General features: G+C 40.7%; 1 protein-coding gene across 2 annotated transcripts in view; it reads right to left on the reverse strand.

Annotated features, from left to right (window-relative positions):
- Positions 1 to 24165, reverse strand: part of SLC24A3 (solute carrier family 24 member 3) — a 511438-nt gene that overhangs the window by 138237 nt on the left and 349036 nt on the right. For both annotated transcript variants that reach the window (XM_079123534.1, XM_079123535.1), the window contains exon 4: positions 830 to 904. In XM_079123534.1, the coding sequence (XP_078979660.1) occupies positions 830 to 904 (75 nt within the window). The remainder of the gene's footprint in view (positions 1 to 829; positions 905 to 24165) is intronic.

The raw sequence follows: 24165 nt of genomic DNA on the forward strand, positions 1-24165 counted from the left end.
GACATTTTCCTGAGCTCTGTGCCCAATTCTTTCATCTCAGTGCCTTTCAGGCCAGAGCTCAGAGCATCTCTGTACAGATGTGAGAGAGGATGATTGACAGGGGTATGTGTGTCGGAGGTTCTCACCCTGTGAGGACCCCATGGCTCACCAAAGGACCAGAAGGAAACAGGGGAAAGAAAGGTGGGGGAGGTGATAGAGAGAAATGAAAAGCAAGATTTAAATGAGGAAAGGAAAATGGGGGAGCAGAACACAGGATAGCCGACCCTCCATATCCAAAGGTTCTGAATTTGTGAACTCTACCAATGATGGATCAAAAAAACTTGAAAAAAAATTGCATCTGTACCGAACATGTACAGATTTTTTGTCTTGTAGTTATTCCCTAAATAACACGGTGTAACAACTATCTACATAGCATTTATAATTTATGGGTATTTTAAGTCATCTAGGGATGATTTAAATTATATAGGAGTGTGTGTGTAGGTTGTTTGCAAATACTGCACCATTTTACACAAGGGACTTGAGCCTCCATGGATTATGGTCCTCAGGGGGTCCTTGGATCCACCTGCCATGGACACCAAAGGACAACAGTATCTGTTATGGCCAAATGTAGCAGGAAAGCTGGCCATGTAGGCTAAAGTCCAGCCCTCCACTGGTGTCATGAAGTGCTAAGTGGACTGATGGAGCTTTTGTGCAATTATTGTCCTTTCTCAAGCAAGCAGATGCCTGGCATCTAAAACTCCCAAGACATGGGCAAGGAGGCTAGAACATACTCAGCCACAGGTCCCATTCCAGGCCTCAATCAGACACAGTGAGAATGCAAAGCATATACCTCGCAGATCTTTTCCAGGGAGGGGACGAAGAAGTCATCACACACAATGGCCAGTGCGTAGAACATGTACATGGCCTGGAAGAGAGGAGCAAGAGTCAAGGTTAGAGTCAGGCAGAGCTGGGGTGAGGGTCTGGCTGCCTTCTGCTTTAATCATGTTCTCTGTTATCATGAACTTAACTAGAATAAGTCTTTACCACACTCACAAGAACCTGTGTGCCTTGGCCCAGCTTCTTGTCTGACCTCATTGCTGCCACCCTCTTCCCGTCTACCTCCTCATTCCCCAGGCATGATACAGATGCCCACTTCAGGGCCTTTGTAAATGCTGTTCCCCTCTGCCCAGAACACTCTTCCTCCACAAAACCATATTGACTCATTCCATGATGCCCTTCAAGTCCCTGTTCAAATACCAACCTAACTCTCCTCCTACCATTTCTCTTTACCTCATTACCTTGCCTTTTTTCTTTTTGATATATTATACATTATTTTTTCTGTTGCCAGTCTCCCTGTCTAGAAGTTCATGAGGAATGACCTTCATTTTATTGTCGTGGTTTGAATATGAGGTGTCCCCCAAAAGCTCATGTGTGAGATAATGAGGAATGTTCAGGGGTAAAATGGTTGAATTGTGTGAGTTATAACCTATGGGTTAATGGGGTGGAAACTGGAAAGGTGGGGTGTGATTGGAGGAGATGGGTCACTAGAGGGCATGACTTTTTATTTTATCCCTGATGAGCACAGCTCCTTCTGATTCCTTTTTGCTATGGTCTGAACTGCTTCCTTGGCCATGCCTTTCCACCATGATGTTCTGCCTCACCTTGGGCCCAGAGTTGTGAATCCAACCATGAACCTTTGAAATCATGAGCAAAAATAAACTTACCCTCCTCTAGGGTGTTCTCTTCAGGACTGTTGGTCACAGCAATGCAAAGCTGATGACAACACTTATAATTATTGATATATATAACTAGAAGTCAATCACAGGGCTGGTCCATAGTATGTGCTTGGTCCCTGAAGAATAGCCTTTGCAAATTTGTTTCTACATCTTGGTCAGCTATGACCAAGAAGGAAGAGTTCTACCTCTGGCAAGAAATTGCCTCTCCATCTTATCCAACCCCATGCTTGCTTACTAAGAAATACTATTTGGATTTCAGTGTTGGTTGACCACCCTGCATCCATCTCCCACTCCTTCCTGAGGGGATCCCACTTTAGTCAAATTTCCACCAGGCTCTATGTGGTAGGTGACTCCATCATTTTATCTGCGGGTAAATAATGATGTCCTCACTGCTGTGTAGTAATGATGGTTATTGTTTCTGAGGTGGTCACATGACTAAACAGGCCTAATCCAATGGTAGGAAAGTCTAGGTAGTACTGATGCTGGCTGGGGCCCCTAATTGTAACTGGAAGCCATAATGAAGGATATCTGACTTGGAATGAGGAAGAGCCTGAGTCAGAAATCACTTAAGCTGATAATGACATCACTGAGTCATTCATTGATCATGTAGCTGTGGAGTCCACCATGCCTCAGGACTCCATAACATACCATAAGCACTGTTGAGGTCAGTTTGGAGTTTTTCTATTACTTACAGCTCAAAACATTTAATGGATGTGGTTCAAGTTCTAGAATCTTCAGTAGTGACATGTCTTTCACTGACCTCCCTCAACACAGGCCATCAGAACACCCCATTCCCTGTCTCCCAGTGGGGGTTGGGCAGGAGGTCTGCTTAAAGGGCCACACAAGGATTAACAGAGAAGTTGGGAACGACCATTTGACCCAGATATCCCACTTCTCCATTTATACCCAAAGGACTTAAAATCAGTATATTACAGTGATTCAGTCACATCAATGTATATAGCAGCTCAATTCAAAATAGCTAAACTATGGAACCAACCTTCAACAGGTACCCTTCAACAGATGACTGGATAAAAAATGTGGTATATATACAAGATGGAATATTACTCAGTCTTAAATGGATGGAGCTGGAGAATATCATGCTAAGTGAAATAAGTCAATCCCCCAAAACCAGAATGTTTTCTCTGATATGCAGATGCTAATTCACAATGGTGGGAACTAGGGAAGGATAGAGTTACTTTAGATTAGGTGGAAGGAAATGAAGGGAGGGGAGGGGGCATAGGGACAGAAAAGGATAATAGAATGAATCGGATGTTATTACCCCATGTACATATATAAGTATATGACTGGTGGGATTCTACATCATATATAACCAGAAGAAAGAGAAGTTATACTCCATTATATATGATATATCAAAGTGCATTCTACTGTCATGTATAACTAATTAAAACAAATTAAAAAATATTCATCCAAAAAAAATAGAGAAGTTGGAGGAGAAGGCCTTTCCCCTCATGAGATCTAAACACCCTTCAGGTCTGGAACTACTATGAAGCAGTTGTAATGTAGAGAGAGGTTGCCTGAGAAAGTAGCTCACACAGTAAGAAGTCAAAGCAAGAGATGGAACAGCTACACAGTCTGGAACCAAAGTGTACTTTCTCATTTCATGAGCCAATAATATGCCTTTTACACTTAAGTTGTCTTTGAGTTTCTGTCACTCACAACTGTCTTTCATGAAACCATCTGGAGCAACCCATGTGAAATGATTGTAAGCTTTTGATTCTTAGTTACTCTCTAATGTAGTACCCTGGCCCTCTTTTCTATGAGTTTGTTTTCTTTCCACAAGTGTGTGTTTTGGTCTTTTCCACCAGATCCTAAAATAAACCTTGCCATTTTGATTCTGTGGAAATATCTGACAAATGCACAAAGATGTATTAATTCTAAAACAACTGGCTATAATAAATTATCAAAACCCTAATGAAATTTACCATAAGGAGATGGGTTATATAAACTATGATTCCTCATCCAATGAAATACTATTAAAAGAGATTATGTAAATCCAAATTTAGTGATAAGGACATGCATTCATAACACTGTGAAACAGAAAATTTAATAAAACAATATGTATAATCTCTTTTTCAAATTGTCTAGGTATACATGTACACACACACACACACACACAAGTATATTTGCATATGAGTTTGTAAGATCATCAATCAAAATAATAGCCACCCTCACTTAGTGTGTATCTATATTTTACAATCACGGTCTATACTTTTTAATTTTTCCACCCTGAATTTGTATTTCTTGTGTGATTTTTATAGGTAGTGGGAGATTTTAGAGGTAAAATCTCCGTTTTATACTTCTCTAATCTCTGAGGAGCCAGGAGTCTTGGCATACAGAGATATCTTAAAAATATCTTTTTATTGATTGATATACTCAATCTGTACAAAATTATTAGCCTGCGGGGTGTTTTGAAGATGTCAATTTAAAAATAATTAATGCTGTATTTTATAGCCTTGGGGATAAGCTAGATAATACATTCCCGAATTACAATGGCCTCAAACCCTCTTTTGCTATGTGACTTGGCTGATCCAATGATACACAGGTTTTAACATTATCCTTGAAAGGACATCCAAATTCAGTAATTGAAATACAGAACTGCACATCTGTGGATTAACCGAGATCTAAATAAGCTGTCTATCGCTGACATATTCAACTCACTGAAATAGCCAACACTGCTTAGAAGTCCATAAACCATCTCACCAAGAATATGTCCCCATAGTAAGTATTGATCTGGTTTCGAGGCAAGAAGCTCTAACATAAGATAATATCAATGCTTGGATTGGAAGGAGAAATGAATAGATCTGTCAGGTTTTCAGTGCCTTCCAGGGTGCTGGCTATGAAAAGTCACCATGGTTTCCATGCACAAGGCAAGGGAGGCGGGGACACCCACTGTCAATCAGACACCCTGTGAGAAAGCACTTTGGGGGAGTCCAAGGGACTCCTCATCAGCTCCTAGGCTCTTCTGGGCACCTGAGGGTGTACCTGCCACCATGAATATAGAAACCCCTTGCTGTAAATGTCTGCCATGTTCCCACCAGAAAACAAATTCCTACTGGAAAAGCAAAACACACAAGTAAACTGAACAAAAGAATGAAGCAAAGGGACAAGGTTCAAATTTAAGATGCAGTGTACCTACAGGAAGTATGCCATTGGTGGTGCTTCAGCGCAACTGGCAAAAATATTTCAAAAAGAGTTAGGCAATTTCAGATTCATTTGACATTCCTATATTTCTAAAGGATGTAATGAGAGCATTGATGATAATGATATTATTAATAAATAATATTTGCCACTGCTTGTTGAGCCAGAAATTCCAGGCATGATCCAGGTACTTCACATAGGTTATAAAATACAGTCCTTTACGAGGGCTATCTTATTTAATTCTTTCAGCTCCTATGGGAGAAAGGCCTGTTTCTCAGATGACTCAAGAGAGCTTAACAATTTGCCCCAGGACAGATGGTTAACAAATGGCAGTGATTAGATTTGACCACAGGACTCTCTCAAGCCTCGCCACAGAGACTGGCTCTGTGTCTCCCTGTGGAGGTTATTTCTTTAATTTTCCCTCCTGCTCCTCCCTCTCTCCCTTCTTTCTTCTCTTTCTCCCTTCCTTCCTTTCTTTTTGCAATATTGGGGATTGAACCCAGAGCCTCATGTTTGCTAGGCCAGTTCTCTACCATGAAGCTGCCCCCCCCCCCTTAGATCATTTAAAAACCTTATTTTGAATCTCACTAAGTTGTCCAGGCTGATTTTGAACTTGTGAGTCTCCTTCCTCAGCCTTCTGAGTAGCTCGGATGGCAGGCACGTGCCACCATGCCTGGACTACAAAGTCACTTCGGATTCATGACTCTGTTGCCACCTTTTCTCTTTTTCACCTCACCTATTGGTAAGCTGTCTTCTCCAAACACACAGAGGGAGGAACAGTTTTAGAATCCCAGTCATCCATTTTGGGGGGCTGTTTGTTAGAGCCACTGGTATTCCTTACTATTGTTATTATTTTTACAAGGTGCGCTACAGAATTCAAGATAGCTTTGCAGTCTCGAAAAAAGTTGAGCTATCCCCATATCCTGGGCAGCACCAATGTGTTATAGTTCACTCTGGAAGGCAAGCCCCTCAACCTGGCTGCAGAAACCAGAACAAGTCAGTGTGTCAGACCTATTCCTGAAAGGACCAGTGAGGGATGTCCAGAGGAGAGAGCGGTTCTTTTGGACCTTTAGCTAAAGTTTAGGACCACAGGGGCTTCTCTTCCATGGAAACTTGTCAAAGCTGTCCATGTGGAAACCTGTACTTTGACATCCATCATGTGCAGCCTGGAACATGAGCCATGCTTGATGTTTGTATATCTGGCCTTCCTTCCCTCAAAGGTCAGCAGCTGGGTCCTCTGCACATATACCCACCCTGTCTCAGAAATGGTTAAGTAGCATTGACAGGGCATGGACAGATGCTAAAGGAGATGTAGCCTGGAGCTTTGGAGGAAGCCCAGGATAGGTGGAGGATTTTGCATCAAGTCCTAGACTCGACACTTCCCAGCTGTGTGACTTTGAGCAACTCATCCTATCTCATTTAGCTTTCAACATGAGACTAATCAGGTCATGCTCTCCAGTTAGCTTATAAGGCTCTGGTGAGAAGCACATGGAAAGAAATGGGAAGTGAGCTTGGACTTCTCAGAGCACCTCATACACAGTCACTGTTGCAGCAGCAACGATGCCATGGGGATATGCCCCACCAGCCTGCTAGAGGAAGAGAGGCATGTGGAAGAGACCAGCCACTCCAATCACCCTAGCTGAGGCCATCAGAGATCAGTTGACAAGAAGCTAACCCTCCAACAGGAGCCCAGCGGAGACTGGTCCAGCCCAGCCCAAGTTCAACAGCTAAGCAAAACCCAAAGACCAAACAGCCAAGCAGTTTCTTTTTGCTGTGTGCCTCTGAGGTTGTGAGGTCATCTGTCACAAAGCATTACTGTGGCAATGTGTTGACTGTGTCCTTTGAGACACACATAAAAGATGAAGCCAAAATATCAAAACCAGCCACAGTGAAAGCAATAATAATTAGCAACTCCCAAGAAGGCTGACTTGCAAGATTCCTGAAATGCAAGAAAACACACTTGAACTTCCAGGGGCAGCCAGGACCACAGGCCCTCCTCTCAGTTGAAATAGCCTGCTACTATGTGGCTCTCTAACTGATATGGGGCATAAAAGATATCTGGCTGGGCATCAGTGTTTAAAGGATACACTCTACATAGGCCACCAAAGAAAAAGAGGATTCTATTCTGAGGAGGTCACACCTTAGGATTTAAAGAGTTAACTTATGCTATTTCAACAATGATGGGTATAGCATCAACTCAAAGCCAGAGGCACAGGTTGGTGGGAATGACTTGAGGTCCAGTTGTGAGCACCCAAGGTAAGCGGCTCCCCTTAACTCAAGACTGTGAAAATCCTAGGACAGAGTTCGACAACATGGCAGACACTGTTGGCTACCTATTCATTAGACATTTACTCATTTATCTTGCAATAAATGACCCTAATGTTCTGAGTAACAATAGTCTCAGCTTTTCCACCCTCCTTAAGACTGGCAATGACCATGTGGCACAATTTTGTCCAATGAGAATAAGGCACAAATCAAACTACAGTCATCCTTTCTTCCTTTCTTCAATTTCGATGTGATGTCTGGGATGGCAGCAGCCATAGTATGACCATGAAACAACAAAAATGAAGGTACACACTAACGTGCTAAAGGTAGCCAAGATTCAAGGACATTCTCCATCTGAACTAATGTCTGAAACCATCTCCCTCCACACTTCTCATTATGTGAGCAAAGGCACTGTTGATTTCACTCACCATTAATTGAAGTTTGTGTACCTGCTGCTATGTGGCTCTCTAACTGATAAGGGGCATAAAAGATATCTGGCTGGGTAAGGATAGTGTAGATGGTTGGAGATGTCTTCACAGAAGAGGTAGCTATTGAACCTGGATTTTGAAAGATAAATACTATCTCATCAGGCAATTTCAGAGGTTGATTGGGACTAATAAAACTGGAGAACTTTGGCTACAGTTACCTAGGGTAACAAGAAATCACAGTGGCCTGTGACTTAATGGAGGTGAACAGGCTGTAGCTGAACTGTCGATATACTTAAGTGCTTCTGAATTGTCAGGACAGATGCATTTGAGCGGCACAACTTTAACCTGCTGTTTTACGTGGCATCTGCAGTCAGTCGTTTTCACAGATGATTTCTTTTTACTACATCATCTCCGCTCCTGCCTCTGTCTTTAATTTCAGCGAAGGTAGTGCTGACGAAACAATTCCCGGGGAAGAGCTACAGAACTCTGACCTGAGTGAAGATTGTTCTAAATCTCTCAAGGAACATGGTTTGAATAATAAGATAATAGATGTTTCTTTTCCTCCTCTCTTTCATAGTTTCAAGCGATCACATGATTCGGCTTGGAAAAAGAAAACAAGTTATTTCTTTTAAAAAAAGCATTTTTCTCCCCATTATGGTCTCTGTGTCTCATGGCCCCTTGAGGCCTCGGGGGAATGGATCACATGCCTGCTCTTGGGTTCTACTACCACGATGGATTGCATTCTTCTGGAAACACTGGCTGCTGGCACTAAAGAGAAACAAGGGTAGTCTCACAACCCTGACCAAGGTGCCTGAAGGAGAGCCCTGGGGAAGAGAACGGCAGGGTAGAAGAACGCAGTGGGCTGTCATCCGTGTCTCTTCTCTGCTCCACCGAATTCTCCAGGCCTTATTAATTTAGAGTTCCACTGACTTTCAAATGTCCAAATCTGCCTCATTTTCTTTGAAGACTTTGATTTTTCCTCACAGGATAGTCAACATGTCCTGGGCAACTGACCCTCTGTCAGGAGCCCTCCACCAATGCCTGTTGGGGCTGGTGTATCAGTACCCCAGCCCCCTGCTCTCTGGGTGGGGTAGCTCTATGTTCACTCCCGGGGTCTCCCAGCTGGATTAACCTTCAGGTGCCCAGGTCTTGCGTGCTTGTCCATACTCTGTTTATGAGCAGATTTTCCTTCTCTGTCTCACTTTCTACTTCCTTATGTTTCTTCTACCTCCCAAATAGCCACTTACACTCACATCCTGATCTCAGGATCTGTTTCTGGAAACAAGAGGAAGCGAGTTAAGGAGGATTGTGGAGGGGGACAGACTACAGTTTGAAAATGAGATGGGTCAGCCCTGGAAACAACTGTCTTCCTAAAGTCTAGGGGACTCTGTCCTAAGCCCACCTATGGTCATTTTGTCAGTTGGTATTGTGAAGGCCTTGGGGTCACTGACAACTGAAAAGGTTGATCTTGCAGGGCTATAAAGAAAGGGCTATATGTCAATGTACCTGTTCCATTACCAAAAATCCTATCATTATTTTACTTTAAAGGAATTTCAAGGTGCCTAGGTGTGGGCTGGGGATGTAGTTGAGCAGTAGAGTGCTTGCTGGCTTACAGGAGACCCTGGTTTCTATCCCCAGTACTGCGAAAAAGAAAAAAAAAAAAAGATGCCCAGGTGTGGCCATGGCTGTTCAGAGTTCTTGGAGGTCCCCACATTAGCTGTCATTATTTTGGAGCCTTGGGAATAAGAGATTTGCCATCTCCAAGGAGATATTTTAGTAGAGGAAGACGGTTCCAGACACCCCTTGCATTCTTGTTTCCTCTCCTTCTCTCCTCTTCTGATTCCAAGTGACTTATTCACACTGTTCACTCCCTGAACTCCTATGTCCTCGGGGAAGTCATTCAGTGCTTCAGGCTGTTGGGTGCTTATGCTGCTTGGACTGATGTTGATGCTAATGTGGGCCCACAGGGGGCTCCCTGTGCATCAGGGACACGCTCTCTCCATTTACTCTCACAACCTGCAGGAGAGGACTCTGGAGGACAAATGGGGACAGAGGCACAGGGAAGTTCAGGAACTTGGCTTAGGTCACACAGCTAGCAAAAGGCAGAGGAACAATTCCAACCCAGGGGACCCACCTCCTGAGTGGGCTCTCTCGACCACTGGGCCACGGGGCATTTCTGAAAGAGGACTGTCTTCCATTTCTTTGAGGAAAATCTGCTTCTCTAACCTCTGCCAGACTTCCAATCCCTTTCTGTGGAGGCCTGCTTTAAGATGGAGACTCTTAAGTTCAATCTTTAAGCTCCAACTCCCAGGGAGCTCTTAGAATTGAGGACTTCATTGGTTTGGATAAGAACTAATTAACATTTTCATTCTCATTAACTCATTTTCTATTATTTATTTGTTTAATTTGTTCTTTTTAGTTATATATGACAGAGTTTATTTTGACATACTTACACAAACATGGAGTCTTAATCTAATTAGGATCCTAGTCTTGTGAATGTACACGATGTGGAGATTCACTGTGGTGCATTCATATATGTGTATAGGAAAGTTACGTCAGATTCATTCCACTGATTTTCCTATTCCTATCCCCTTTCCCTTCCCTTCATTTCCCTTTGTCTAAACCACTGAACTTCTATCCACCCCTCTTGTGTGTTAGCATCCACATATAAGAGAGAGTATTCCATCTTTGGTTTTTTGGAATTGGCTTATTTCATTTAGCATGATAGTCTCCAGATCCATCCATTTTATGGCATGTTATGAAGCCATTCCAATTTCATGACTGAGTAATATTCTATTGTCTATATCTACATTTTCTTTATTCATTCATCTGTTGAAGGGTACCTAGGTTTGTTTCATAGCTTAACTATTGTGAATTGAGCTTCTATAAATATTGATGTGGCTGCATATGTAGTATGCTGATTTTAACTCCTTTGGGTATATGCTGAGGAATGGTATAACTGGGTCAAATGGTGGTTTCATTCCAGGTTTTCTGAGGAATCTCCATACTGCTTTCCAGAGTGGTTGCACCAATTTCCAGTCCCACCAACAATGTATGAGTGTACCTTTTCCCCCACATCCTCACCAACATTTATTGTTACTTATATTCTTGATAATTGCTATTCTGACTGGAGTAAGATGAAATCTCTGTAGTTTTAATATGCATTTCTCTAATTATTAGCTTTAATTGACAAATTTGTACTTATTTATGAGGTACAATGTGGTATGTTTTGTTTGTTTTTTGCAGTGCTGAAGATGGAACCCAGTGCATGTTAAGCAAGCTCTCTGATACTGAGCTGCATCCCCAGGCTCAATGTAATGTTTTGATTCATGTATATGGTGGGTAATTACCAGCTCAAGATAATTAGCATATCTATCATCTTAAACATTTATCATTTCTTTATACATTAAAAATCCTCTTTTCCAGCTATTTTAAGATATACCAGCAATTATTATTAAGTATATTCACCTTACTGAGTCATGATTCTAATATTGCATTTGAATTCAGTATTTCCTTCCTCAGTGAATACAGGCAATACATCATATTAGTTTGGGGAAGCTCTGGGAATATGTCCTCCGTGGAAATTACGGATTTTTCATATCACACCAGTGGTGTTGCAGAGACCTTGAATTATTACTTATACTCACCACTAGTGCAAAAATAGATAGTTATGAGATCTGATGCTAGATCTTCTATCTAATGAATTAACAAATGATCACATATGTTACTGTTTTACTGTGTACTTTAGTATATACCTATTATGGTTTGGATATGAAGTGTTCCCCCAAAAGTTCATGCATGAGATGATGCAAGAATTTTCAAAGATGAAATGATCAGATTATGAGAGTTATAACCTAATCAATGAATTTGTCCATTTGATGGGTTGATAATTTGACTGAATTAATGTGTGGTAACTAGGTAGGAGAAATGTGTGGCTGGAGAAAGCAGGTCCCTGAGAGCATGCCCTTGGGGATTATATTATCTGTAGCTCCTTGCACTCAAGCTCTCTGTTTCCTGTCTGTCATTAACGGAGCTCCCCTCCTCTGCCACGCCCTTCTGCTATGATGTTCTGCCTCACCTCAGGCCCAGAGCTATGGAGTAGGCTGACCATGGACTGAACTTCTGAAACCATGAGCCAAAATAAACTTTTCCTCCTCTAAGTTGTTCTCGTTGGGTATATTGGTCACAGTGATGTAACCCTGACTAACAGTATCAGAGTGACAAGCCATACAATGAGAACGCTCTAGCATCACTACTAGAGGATCTAATTAGCAGGTCTGGGCTGCAGCCTAGGGTTCTGAATAACACCACATGAAGGTTTTGAATTAGGTGATCCAAGGGAACACGCTCAGAGGAAATCCTCAAGTGTTCTGGGTCAACAGGACCCTCGAAGGACAACTTGAGGGTGGTCAGGTCCAGAATAGTAGGAGAAGGAGGCTGGTAAGTTTGACAGGGCCAGGTGGGAAATGAAGCCAACTCAAAAGAGTTTGACCAAAGGTAACTTTTCTAACTGAAGACAATTTAACAAAGGACTTATTTGTAGCTGTACAGTCAGGGTTTAGGGGGCCAACGAAGATTGTTGAGGCACTTAGGTCATTGCAAGAGTGGGAAGCTGTGATCTGTTCAGGCTGAAGGTGCAAGAAGTGGGAATGGAGTGGCTATAGCCAGGGTGGTGAGTGTGGGGAAAGAACTTCTCAAAAGCTCTGGAATCTGAGAAGAAGGGAAGCAGCTGCTGCCAGACCCTGAACAACCAGGAGGGAGTTGGGAAGAAATGCTCCTGTCCTGCTTCTCATTGGTTTAACTGGAAGCCAGAGGCACAGGAACGCAGGGAATCTGTCCTTAGCCACTGGCCTTCCTGTGCAGAGCAAGGCAGTGAAGAGCAGAGAAGGGGAAGAGGTATAGCAGAAGACCACTAGGAAGCACGAGGAAGGAGGAAAAGGAGAAGGGAGGCACAGAGGGGAGAGGAGGGCCTCAGGAGTGGAAAGGTGAGAAAAGGGACACAAATCTTTTAGGTCTAACTCCATGATGCACCCATGAATATGAAAGTGTCAACAATGGGTATATACACCAGAGCAGAGGTTTAGTACAGTTTTGTTCACTTATGTATCCCCAGGTCTAGAAGAGCGCATGGAATGTTTCTTGAATGAATGAACGAATGAATAAATGAATGAAATTTTAAACCCTTTATCAATGAACCAGGCCCTGGGCCCAGTGCTTGGCATGCTTCTTCTCATTTTACCTTCCAATCATCTGCCTACAGAGGTTGGACCTGTCAATTTTCCACTTTGCAGACGTGAGAGCTGAGGTTTGAAGAGAATAAGAAATATGCACTACCTGCAGAGTTATAATAGATGCAAATCTAGTGCAATATGACTTCAAAGTTGATGTGAACTCCAGGTGCTGAGGATGGAGAATTCTCTATCTGCCCAGCATCCATCCCATCCATATATCTACATGGACATTTAGTATGAAAGGGTAATTAGTCTTCAGACGGTTTGCCTGGAAGCAACCTTTTTGGATTTCCCAGATCAGAATTCATATGCAATGGGAAACTAATAAGGTAACAGGGAAGACAGGTCAAAAGAGGGAAGGAAACCAAGGAACAGTGTGATGCCAGGTGACACCCCAGCCTGAGCCCAATTTTGCACAGAACTCTGATATATAGATTGCACCAGAGAATCTGTCTTTCCTTGAGACATAGGAATTAGTCATGGGCTATAGGCCACCTCAGAAAATGCAAATTCCCAGGCACTTTCCTTTCTCAGTGCTTCTTGATGAAGTAGTGTCAGTAGCTCAATGTAGCTTTTTAAAGATCCTAAGAGTGGTCCAGCAAAACACATGAGAGCCGCTGGACAGGCACACAAACTGGTAAGGAAGATTGATGTGGATCTGATGGGCCACCAACATGTCTGCTAAATATGTAGCCAGAGCACTTGATATTAAAGCTGAGCATAGAGCTATTGAGGGGAAGAGTTTGGTAAGATTATCTGAAGGAGTTGACTCTTCATACTTCAGATAGAGCGCTAATTTCCAGAATATATAAAGAACTCAAAAAACTCTACACCAAGAATACAAATAATCCAATCAACAAATGGGCTAAGGAAATGAACAGACACTTCACAGAAGAAGATGTACAAGCAATCAACAGATATATGAAAAAATGTTCAACATCTGTAGTAATAAGAAAAATGCAAATAAAAACTACCCTAAGATTCCATCTCACCCCAATTAGAATGGTGATTATCAAGAACACAAGCAACAATAAATGTTGGTGAGGATGTGGGGAAAAAGGTACACTCATACATTACTGGTGGGGCTGCAAATTAGTGCAGCCACTCTGGAAAGCAGTATGGAGATTCCTCAAAAAGCTTGGAATGAAACCACCATTTGACCTGGCTATCCCACTCCTTGGCCTATACCCAAAGGACTTAAAATCAGCATACTACAGAGATACAGCCACATCAATGTTCATTGCTGCTCAATTCACCATAGCCAGACTGTGGAACCAACCTAGATGTCCTTCAATTGATGAATGGATAAAGAAACTGTGGCATATATATACAATGGAATATTACTCCGCCATAAAAAAATGATAAAATTATGGCATTTGCAGGCAAATGGATGAAATTGGAGAATATCATGCTAAGTGAAATAAGCCAATCCCAAAAACCAAAGGCCAAATGTTTTCCCTGATAAGTGGATGATGATATAAAATGGCGGTGGGGGAATGGGGGGTGAGAGAAGAATGGAGGAACTTTAGATTACGTAGAGGGAAATGAGAGGGAGGGAGGTATGAAAGATGGTGGGATGAGACAGACATCATTACCCTATGTACATGTATGATTACACGAATGGTATGAATCTACATCCTGCACAACCATAGCCACGAAATAATGTACCCATTTGGGTACAATGAATCAAAATGCAGTCTGTAAAAATAAAAAAAATATTTAAAAAAAGAAGATGATGCAGAGGTAATATACAACCAGAGTCACACAGTCAGTACATGGCAGAATTAGACTTCAACCCTGTTTGTCTGACTTTGATCCAAGTCAGCTTGTGCTTTTGACCCTAATTTCATTTTGCAGCAAGAAAGGAGGAGTGGCTAAAATACCCACTGGCTTATAGATTTCTTATGACCTCACAAGTTTCCTTGGATCCTCTCCACCCTTCCTTTCTCTCCCACTTTTCAATGACACTCCCTGCTCCTTTCCTCTAAACTCAGGTGGCGTAGTCTAGGGATTATTAAAATTCTATGTAAAGACTGATTGAATAGAGGCTTTATTTTCAGCGTTGAGGTCTTCTTCAGCCTGACTTGAGAATATTAGGATAATGAATTCTACCCTAGGGACGTATTCTCTTTATTTTAAAAGTTACCTTTTCTGGAGGATGTGAAATTTTAAAAATGTACTCTGCAAGATGGTGGAACTCTTCACTTCAAGTCTGAGAGACCTGATTCATGCCTAAGTTTTTTTTACTAGTAACTTGAGCCAAGTCTTTCCAAGGAAAACCACAATAGGGTAGGAGTTTTTGTGCCAGGATTAGCACTAAGCCTGCTGCACATTTCCTTTGAAAGATACCAGCCTGGTTAAAGTTATCGGGAAATTTGCATTCTTGTCTTCTTGTCATTTTCTTGTTATTCTCTCTGCAGGCATCGTTTTGGGAACTGGTGGGCACCACAGCTGCCAGACAACCTCAGACAGTGGAACTGTAAGCCAATCAAGGACAAGCAACCAAAAACAGAATAGGCCTGAGACACGAGCACCCAGGGCAGGCATGTAACCTGGCGCCTCTTCAAACCCATATTCTTTAAATATTTACTCAACACTTATTCAGTAGAGGAGGGAGGACAAAACTAATCTTCTATTAATAAAAAATGTATATAGAAATAAAGGCACTAAATAATTCATTTCCACTGATACAAACATAGTTAATATTCTGAAAAATATTCTGCAACCCCTTCCATTTTTCTGTGATTGTTATTCTCTTTTAAGTTTCTTTTGTATTTTTCCAAGATGATGAATTCAGTGTTTTCATATTTAGTATTTAGAGAGCAAAACACATCTTACTTAATAACTTGGTAGATACTTTATATGTTCCATTTTAACATTTCAGCTGGATGGACTGAGGTGAGAATTTAACAGAATCTATGTGATAGAGGTAGGTGGGTGGTAGCAAAAATCAGGAAGAAACATCTTATTTCTACATCAGGTGGCTATTTGTTTCAGGTGGAGAGGCTCATTTTATTTGTCTTCAGCTGTGTAAAGACTTGTGCCATGTGTAAATCCAAGTTAAGTGTCATCAGCTTTCCAGGTTATTATAGTGATGGTTGAGTACCCCAGAAGACTGGCATGCTGAATCTAGCTTTGGGCACGTAGTTGGAAGTCATGGCAACCTTCTCAGTTTGAGGTCCTCTCCTCAACTGTGTGTCTTTACTCTCTCCTGTTAGCAGAACCAAAAAAGTTGCATACAGCATGCTTCAGGAGCAGAAGTTGATTTTGCATTAGTGGTGATGAGCACAGAATCCTTCCAGAAATGTTTCTAGCCTGATCCTTTTTGTGATGGTTGTAAAGGGTTAATAAGCCGGATGGCCATAGGTAGGGGTTCAGACTGGGCCTATGTGTATAATGAACAGAGTGCACAGGCTTGAATGGGATTTAAACTCTGACTTTCCTATTGCTTAAGATCTGGTAAAGTTAACCAAGCCAGACCAAAGCTTCCTATTTCAGCACTTCCAACTTCACACTTCAGTGACAATCCATTAAAATAATTACCAGATGATTACTGTGGACTTTTAGCTAGGAGATTCAAAATCTCTCTCATCAGACAATTAGCTTGGCTGGGTACATGGACTCCTTCTCCTCTGGCTGATGTAGGCTGGCTTGAAATTCAGGGGCAGTCCAGGGAAACTGTGGTACCTTAGTACAAATGACTCTTGGTCTTGGCGTGTCCTTACAATCTGTTCATCCAGTATGTGTCCTTAAAAAGCAATCAGGGCTCAAGAGAAAGATGCTTTTAGACTATTCTACTAAAAATCTTTTCTGTTGTTACAAGTACAATGTGAGATGTTGTTATTAATGAGCAGGACGGACTCTTTCTGCATTTTGTAGATGCTGACACTAATGTTAGGAGTTGTAGCTGTAAGGCAGCAAGCTAGAATTTAATCAAGCTTTCAGTTACCTCCCCCAGGGCTCAGAAAAGGCAAAGAGCAGAGTTGCAAATAAGGATTCAGGAACTTTTCAAAGGCATGTTGTGGTAGAACACACTAAAGCATGAGAGAAATAAACCCCTTGAGATTATAAAGGTTATAAAGAGATTGGAAGACAGCGGTGTCTTTGAGTTTTTGCACTTCTTTTCTGCTCTTTAAAAAATAGAAATGGAAGAATTTTGCTAGCTGATTACTACTGCTCCTCTATATTGTAAATAAGTTAATGGAGGTAGTAAGAATACTATGATTATGAAGTCAAATCAGATAGTGTGAGTCCACATCTCAGTGTGTGATGTAAGGTATTTTAACCTAAAGTTCTAGTTTTCTCATTTATAAAACAGGAAAAATAATACTTTCCTCCTATTATTATGAAGCTAGATATGCAAACTTGTTAGCACAATAGCTGGAATGCTGTGAGTATTCGTAAGTGTTAGCTTGCATTATCATTGGGGGATCATTGCTATTTTGATCAATTGGTTAGAAAAGTGGGACCAACTGCATAGAAATGGACTTAGGAAAGTATTCATACCTTTTTCTTTACAAAATAACAAGAAAAGATTAATAGACTCATTTCTTTGACAAATTCTGGGAAGACCTTACTGTAGATGCAGACAGGAGGGAAGAGTTGATCCAAGAGCTTGGTTTCCTCTCCTTCTTTTGTCTCCTAAGAGTTGTTGCCGATCCAAAGAAACCCAACCTAAGTTTCACATTCCAAAAGACACATGATTTAGGATTCCCCAGAGGCCAACAGGGATAGCCAACTCAATGGTAAAACCCAACTGGATCCAAAGTTAATTACAGCTGAGAAGCAGATGGTGTCTAAATCGGGGTCCATCTGTTCCACATCTGTGGGACATTTCCCCAGTGGAGAAGACAGAGCTGTGGCCAATTTCTTTGTGTTCCAAGAAAGACCGGACTCTTGCATTCAATAAATTATCTAATTTATTTGTCATGATAAGATTTTCTCTGATCTACATAACCACAGAAACATTAGGTTGACATCCAAGCAGGGAAAGGTCAATGGAAATACCTCGGGAACACAGATTGTTGCTAGAACTCAAGATGCTACCACAGTGAGATAAGCAAGTGTGGAATACAACTTATTAACTGGTCTATAAGACTACCCAAACCCACACCCCACTTTATATATGTGTGTGTGTGTGTGTGTGTGTGTAGATAGATATAGATATAGATAGATATAGATATAGATATAGATATCTGATTAAGGAGTCTATATACGGAAATTACTTGACTGAGTTCTATTAGTCATATATATGTTACCTATCTTTTTAAGAAAACAAAGACTACTAATTGAACAGATCATGGCTCCTGTAGGGAATTCCAGAGTCACTAGTGATGAAGTAGGGGCTTTAAATCCACTTATATCAGTCAATAAAGAAAGCATTACTTAAATCAAGATAAAAAAATGGAATGGAATCAAACTAAAAAGCTTCTTCACAGCAAAGGAAACAATCAAGACTGTGGAGAGAGAGTCTATAGAATGGAAGAAAATCTTTGCCACCTGCACCTCAGATATAGCATTAATCTCCAGGACATGTAAAGAACTCAAGAAACGTAACATCAAACATACAAATAACCCAATCGATAAATGGGCTAAGGAACTGAGCAGGCACTTCACAGAAGAAGATATCCAAGCAATCAACAGATAGATGAAAAAATGTTCAACATCTGTAGCAATTAGAGAAATGCAAATCACAACTACACTGAGATTCCATCTCACTCCAGTCAGAATAGTAATTTACAAGAATACAAGTAAAAATAAATGTTGTCAAGGGTTGGGGGAAAGGTACACTCATACTTTGCTGGTGGGACTGCAAACTGGTGCAATCATTATGGAAAGCAGTATGGAGATTCCTCAGAAAACTTGGAATGGAACCACCATTTAAGCCAGTTATCCCACTCCCAAGTTTATAACCAAAGGACTTAAGATCAACATACTACAGTGATGCAGTCATATCGATGTTTATAGCAGCTCAACTCACAATAGCTAAACTATGGAATCAGCCTATGTGCCCTTTAACAGATGAATGGATAGTGAAAAAATGGTGTATATACTCAACGGAATATTACTTGGCCATAAAGAGGAGTAACATGATGGCATTTGCCGGTAAATGATGGAAGTGGAGATTACCATGCTAAGTGAAATAAGTCAATCCCTAAAAACCAAAGGCCAATGTTCTCTCTGATATGAAGATGCTAACTCACAATAAGTGGAGGGGTAGGAAGATTAGAAGTACTTCAGATTAGACAAAGGGGAATGAAGGGAAGGGAGGGGATTGAGAATAGGAAAGATAGTAGAATAAATTGGACATTACTTTTCTAAATGCATAGATGAATACACAACCAGTGTAATTCCACATCATGTAAAGCCAGAAAAATGAGAAGTTATACTCCATATATGTATAGTATGTCAAAATACACTCTACTGTCATGTATAACTAATAAGACCCCCCCCCCCCAAAAAAAAAAAAAAAAGAAAGCATTACTTAATGGAGACTGCAGGTGACTCTTTTCAGTTGCATTTCCTCAGTGAGTTTGTATCGGACAGGGAGTGATGCCTTTGACGTGACTCTAATGGGAGGTATTGGTGGTGGTGGCGATCCAGGGATTTAATAAAAGTGTGTGGTTCGTGGAACACAGGTATCCTTTGGTCGTTTTCTGACAAGGGACAGTTGCTGATGCCTGGGCAGCTTCCTAACCATGACAACTTCCTGCCTCACCTGTGGCTCCTTGCTTTTCTGCCTGAGGCTTTCATCAGTGCCACAGAATGTTCCTCTGCCCACCTGCAGAGCAGCCTGAGGGCACCCAGGTCTTACTAATCCAGGGACACTGATCAACAAAAGAGAGACAGGAGTGGGAGGTGGTGGATCAGCAGTTCAGCCTTCTCAGCCAACTACTCACCCTGGTGGTGTGCTGGAGTAGAACTGCATCCTTTTGTGACAGCCAATTATTAAAATTTTTAGCTTAAAATTGGCCATGTTGTAGTTACACCCTGGAAATATACAAATGCTGCCAATCAGATCTTATAATTATTTGCTTTTCTCAGGAGAGCCAGGTCTTATGTATTTATCAGCACACTGAGTCCTTGTAGAGTTAGATTAGTTTGCTTTTGGGAACACTCCAACGAGTAGCAAGTGTGAGTAGCAAGTGCCCCATGGAAGCCATGAGCATTCATAATGAAAGAGTCAAAATTATCCGTGGTTATGATAAGGCATTTCTTCATGGGACAAAGGACTGATGATTCTTAGTGCACCTAACTGCTAGAAGAAAATTTGTTGCTAGATTTAAAGTTATGTGGGTAGGTAGAAAAACTAAAAGGAAAAAATGCTAGGTGCTATTGCCTTGAAAATAATTTCAGGAAAAAACACTTGTGACCTTGGGTTACACAAAGATTTATTAGATAGAACACAGAAAAGGAAAAACCAAGAAAGAAAAAAATGTCGATAAAACGGACCACATCAAACAAAGCAAAACAACTAAGAAAAGAAAAAAGACACCTTTGCTTCTTCAAAAGATGCTGCTGACAAAATGAAAAAGGGAGACCATAGATTACAAGAAAATAGTTAAAAATATCTACATCTTATAAAGTACATGTATTCAGTATATGTAAAAATACTTACATTTCTTTTTTTGTTGGTTTATTATGTTTTTAGTAAATCTCTGACTCGATTTTTGATTTGGTACTGGGGATTGAACCCAGTACCACTTAACCACTGAGTCACATCCCCAGCACTTTTTTATATTTTATTTAGAGACAGGGTCTCACTGAGTTGCTTAGGGCCTCGCCAAGTTGCTAAGGCTGGCTTTGAACTCATGATCCTCCTGCCTTGGCCTCCCAAGTCGCTGGATTATAGGGGTCTTCTATATATTGTAAGCAGCTTGCAGTTTTGTTAATATTCAATTTGCATTCAGTATGTTCTTTTGATGTGTGTATTCTCATGGTGGACCCATGTTGCTAAAGTTGTTATGAACATTTCCTTTGGAGACTGGAGCTGCTGCTTTTATCAGAAGCCCTGGGATAAAAGTAGCCACCATTTCCTCTGTTGGCAATCAGCATTTGATGACTTGCTTTTAGCTACAGGAAGAAGTGGCCCTCTATTGAGGCCAGATAATCCCGGGGGTACTTCTCCATCAAAGTTTCATAAAAATAAATGTCTTCCCATTCTGTTTAAAAGAATAAATAAATAAAAATACTTAGAACTCAATAACAATACAATCAAAAGCCCAATCAAAATGGGCAAAAAGTATTGGAATAGACACTTCCTTTAAGAAGATAAAGAAGTAAGAAACTCATGAAAAGATGTTCAACATCTTTAGTCATTAGAAAAATGCAAATAAAAAGCACAATGAAGTTCCTCTACAAACTCACTAGAATGTAGGAACACAGTCACATCAATGTTTATAGCAGCTCAATTCACAATAGCTAGATTGTGGAATCAACCTAGAAGCCCTTCAACAGATAAATGGATAAAGAAACTGTGTTATACATACAAAATGGAATATTATTCAGCCATAAAGAAGAACTATATTATGGCATTGGTAGATAAATGGATGAAATTGGAGAATATCAGGCTAAGTGAAATAAGTCAATCCCCAAAAACCAAAGGCTGAATGTTTTCCCTGTAAGTGGATGATGATATATAATGGGGGTCGGGGTGGGTAGGGGTTAGAGAAGAATGGAGGAACTTTAGATTACTCATTTCAGGGAAATGAGAGGGGGGTATGAAAAATGGTAGAATGAGACAGACATCATTACCCTATGTACATGTATGATTACTCGAATAGTATGAATCTATATCATGTACAACCATAGAAATGAAAATTTGTACCCCTTTTGTGTACAATGAATCCAAATGCAGTTTGTAAAAATAAAAGAATAACTAAAATTAAAAAGACTTATATCAAGTATTTGTGGGAATGTAGAGCAACTGGAACTTTCATAAGTCATTGATTGGGATATAAAAAGGTACAACCATCAAACAAATAAGGTCTTACTATGTTGAAATTACGTGGCTGTTATTTCACTTTCTCTAAGACTATGTAATTGCTCCCCTTTGTAGCTGAACAATGTATAAGGTACAGCCATGTTCCTAAAGAATTCAGCAGTCTGGCATAAATTTCAACATATATACCACTCTCAGGTAGCTAACCAAAAGAAATGAAATTGTTTATAGACACTATTGTATATGAATGTCCATAGTAACTTTATGCATGATGTCTACCACTTGGTGAATGGTCAGGCAAACTTCAATATACTTCTAATAAAACATACCAAGATTACCCTTCCTGATATGATACTCTGAAGTTGTACATTATTGTGATACTTCATTGAAAATATATAACATTAATTAAATCATGAGAAAACAGAAGACAAGTCCAAAATGGCCCGGATGCTTAAAAATGGTTAAGATTCACTGAAAAAAGAAAAAGGAGCAAGGGCTTGTCATAGATTAAAGGCAACTAAACAGACATAACAACTATATACTATAAGGTATCCAGGGTTGGAACAGAAAAGGAGATTAGGGATTAGTGGGAGAACTGGTAAAATTTGAATATGAGCTGTTGATTAGTTCAGAGTATTGTATCGATGTCAATTCATGGTTTTGATCACTGAACCAAGATCATGCAAGAAGTTACACTTAAGGGAAATCCAGATCAATGTTGTACTATTTACAGCACTATTTTATAGCTTTTCTACGAATGCAACATTATTTTAATATAATAATTTTCTAAAAATAATGAATTTTTATGTGCAGCTATACCTCAATAAAGTTGATTTTAGGAGAATATCATGCTAAGTAAGATAGGCCAATCTCAAAAAAACAAAGGACGAATGATCTCGCTGATAAGTGGATGATGACACATAATGGGGGGTGGGAGGGGTTAGTGTTAGGGTTAGGGTTAGGGAGGGGGGCAAGAATGGAGGAAGGAAGGACTGTATAGAGGGAAAAAAGGGGTGGGAGGGGTGGGAGGGGTGGGGGGGAAGGGAAAAAAATAACAGAATGAATCAAACAACATTGCCCTGTGTAAATTTATGATTACACAAATGGTATGCCTTTACTCCATGTACAAACAGAGAAACAACATGTATCCCATTTGTTTACAATAAAAAAAAAATTAGTAGGTCTAGGTTTTTCAAACTGTGACTCGGTGAGCCTGATGTTTTTCAAAGGAACTGAAGTGAAGAAATGGGAGGCTGGGAAGCTCCATCCTCATTTCCCTCACCAGACTCTACCTTAGATCATGCTCCAACCATTCCTTTCTGATCCATTGGGCGTACACACATAGACTCGCACACATATCCATTCTGCTTATGACTCCGTTTTAAAGGAGGAATATTGTTGCTAATAACTATTTTTAAATTTTCATAGGATACTGCAAAACATTCTATTTTGGTCTAACTTTCAGATGCCCATCATTAATAAAATGAAAGTAGGTAAGTGGTTTTGGAGATGACTGCTGAGAGAGGAGATGACCTCAATAGATTGAACAGGGATGAGTTGACAGATGTTTAATAGCTGATACTCCAGGGAGCGGGGGTGGGGGAGGAATCCCTAATGGATAGTACTGATCAATTTACATGTTGTAAATATTATCATCTTGCCTGATTTTAAGCTGCCACCATCATGCTCAATTTGGGCAGAGAGGTGCAGATGGGCTCTTGTAAGCCAGTCCAAGCCATCTCCAAGTTACCACAGGATAGACATGAGGAGTTATCAAAGATTGGGGATGAGCTAAGACCCTGTATACTGATACTTGGGAGACAGGTTTCCATAAATATTTGGAGAGGGAAAAGATCTCAAAAGCTAGAGAAGAGTCAAGATGTTACCATCACACAAGAGCCAAGAACATTACCTGGGGAGAAAAGAGCCAGTCTGCCCTTGTGAGAGTGTGAGTTACTCACTTCTGCATTGCCCAGGAACCCAAATCCCACATGGAAGGAGCCCCAAAGGTCTGGGGCTTTGGATAAACCTGGAGGGCCTGCAGTAGCTTGTTGGTGTCATGTGCATAGGCCAAGGGGCAGTCACACTGTGGAAAGGACTCTACATCTTATGCCTAAGTCCACCAGGAATGAAATGAAGTCCTTTTTTTAAAAAATGTTTTTTTTAGAAGTGTGGGAATATTCAGCTCCTACCAATCATCTGCAGACCTTAATGATTTCCTGGTGTTATCTTGTAATTAGACTTATGTTTCCATAACTTTGGGTTTTGAGGTCAATGAGAATATAGCAGTCTTGTCTGTGCCATAAGAGAGAAAATACTGCCCAGAGGAAGAATTATAGGAAACTCATCAGTTAAGAATCTTGGGCCAAGACAGATGTCACAAACCTATTATAGAAGTGAGTTAAATATTAGTGGTTTGAGCAGCC

The sequence above is a fragment of the Sciurus vulgaris genome, assembly GCF_902686455.1.
Source record: "Sciurus vulgaris genome assembly, chromosome: 2".
In the NCBI taxonomy this organism is placed as follows: Eukaryota; Metazoa; Chordata; class Mammalia; order Rodentia; family Sciuridae; genus Sciurus; species Sciurus vulgaris.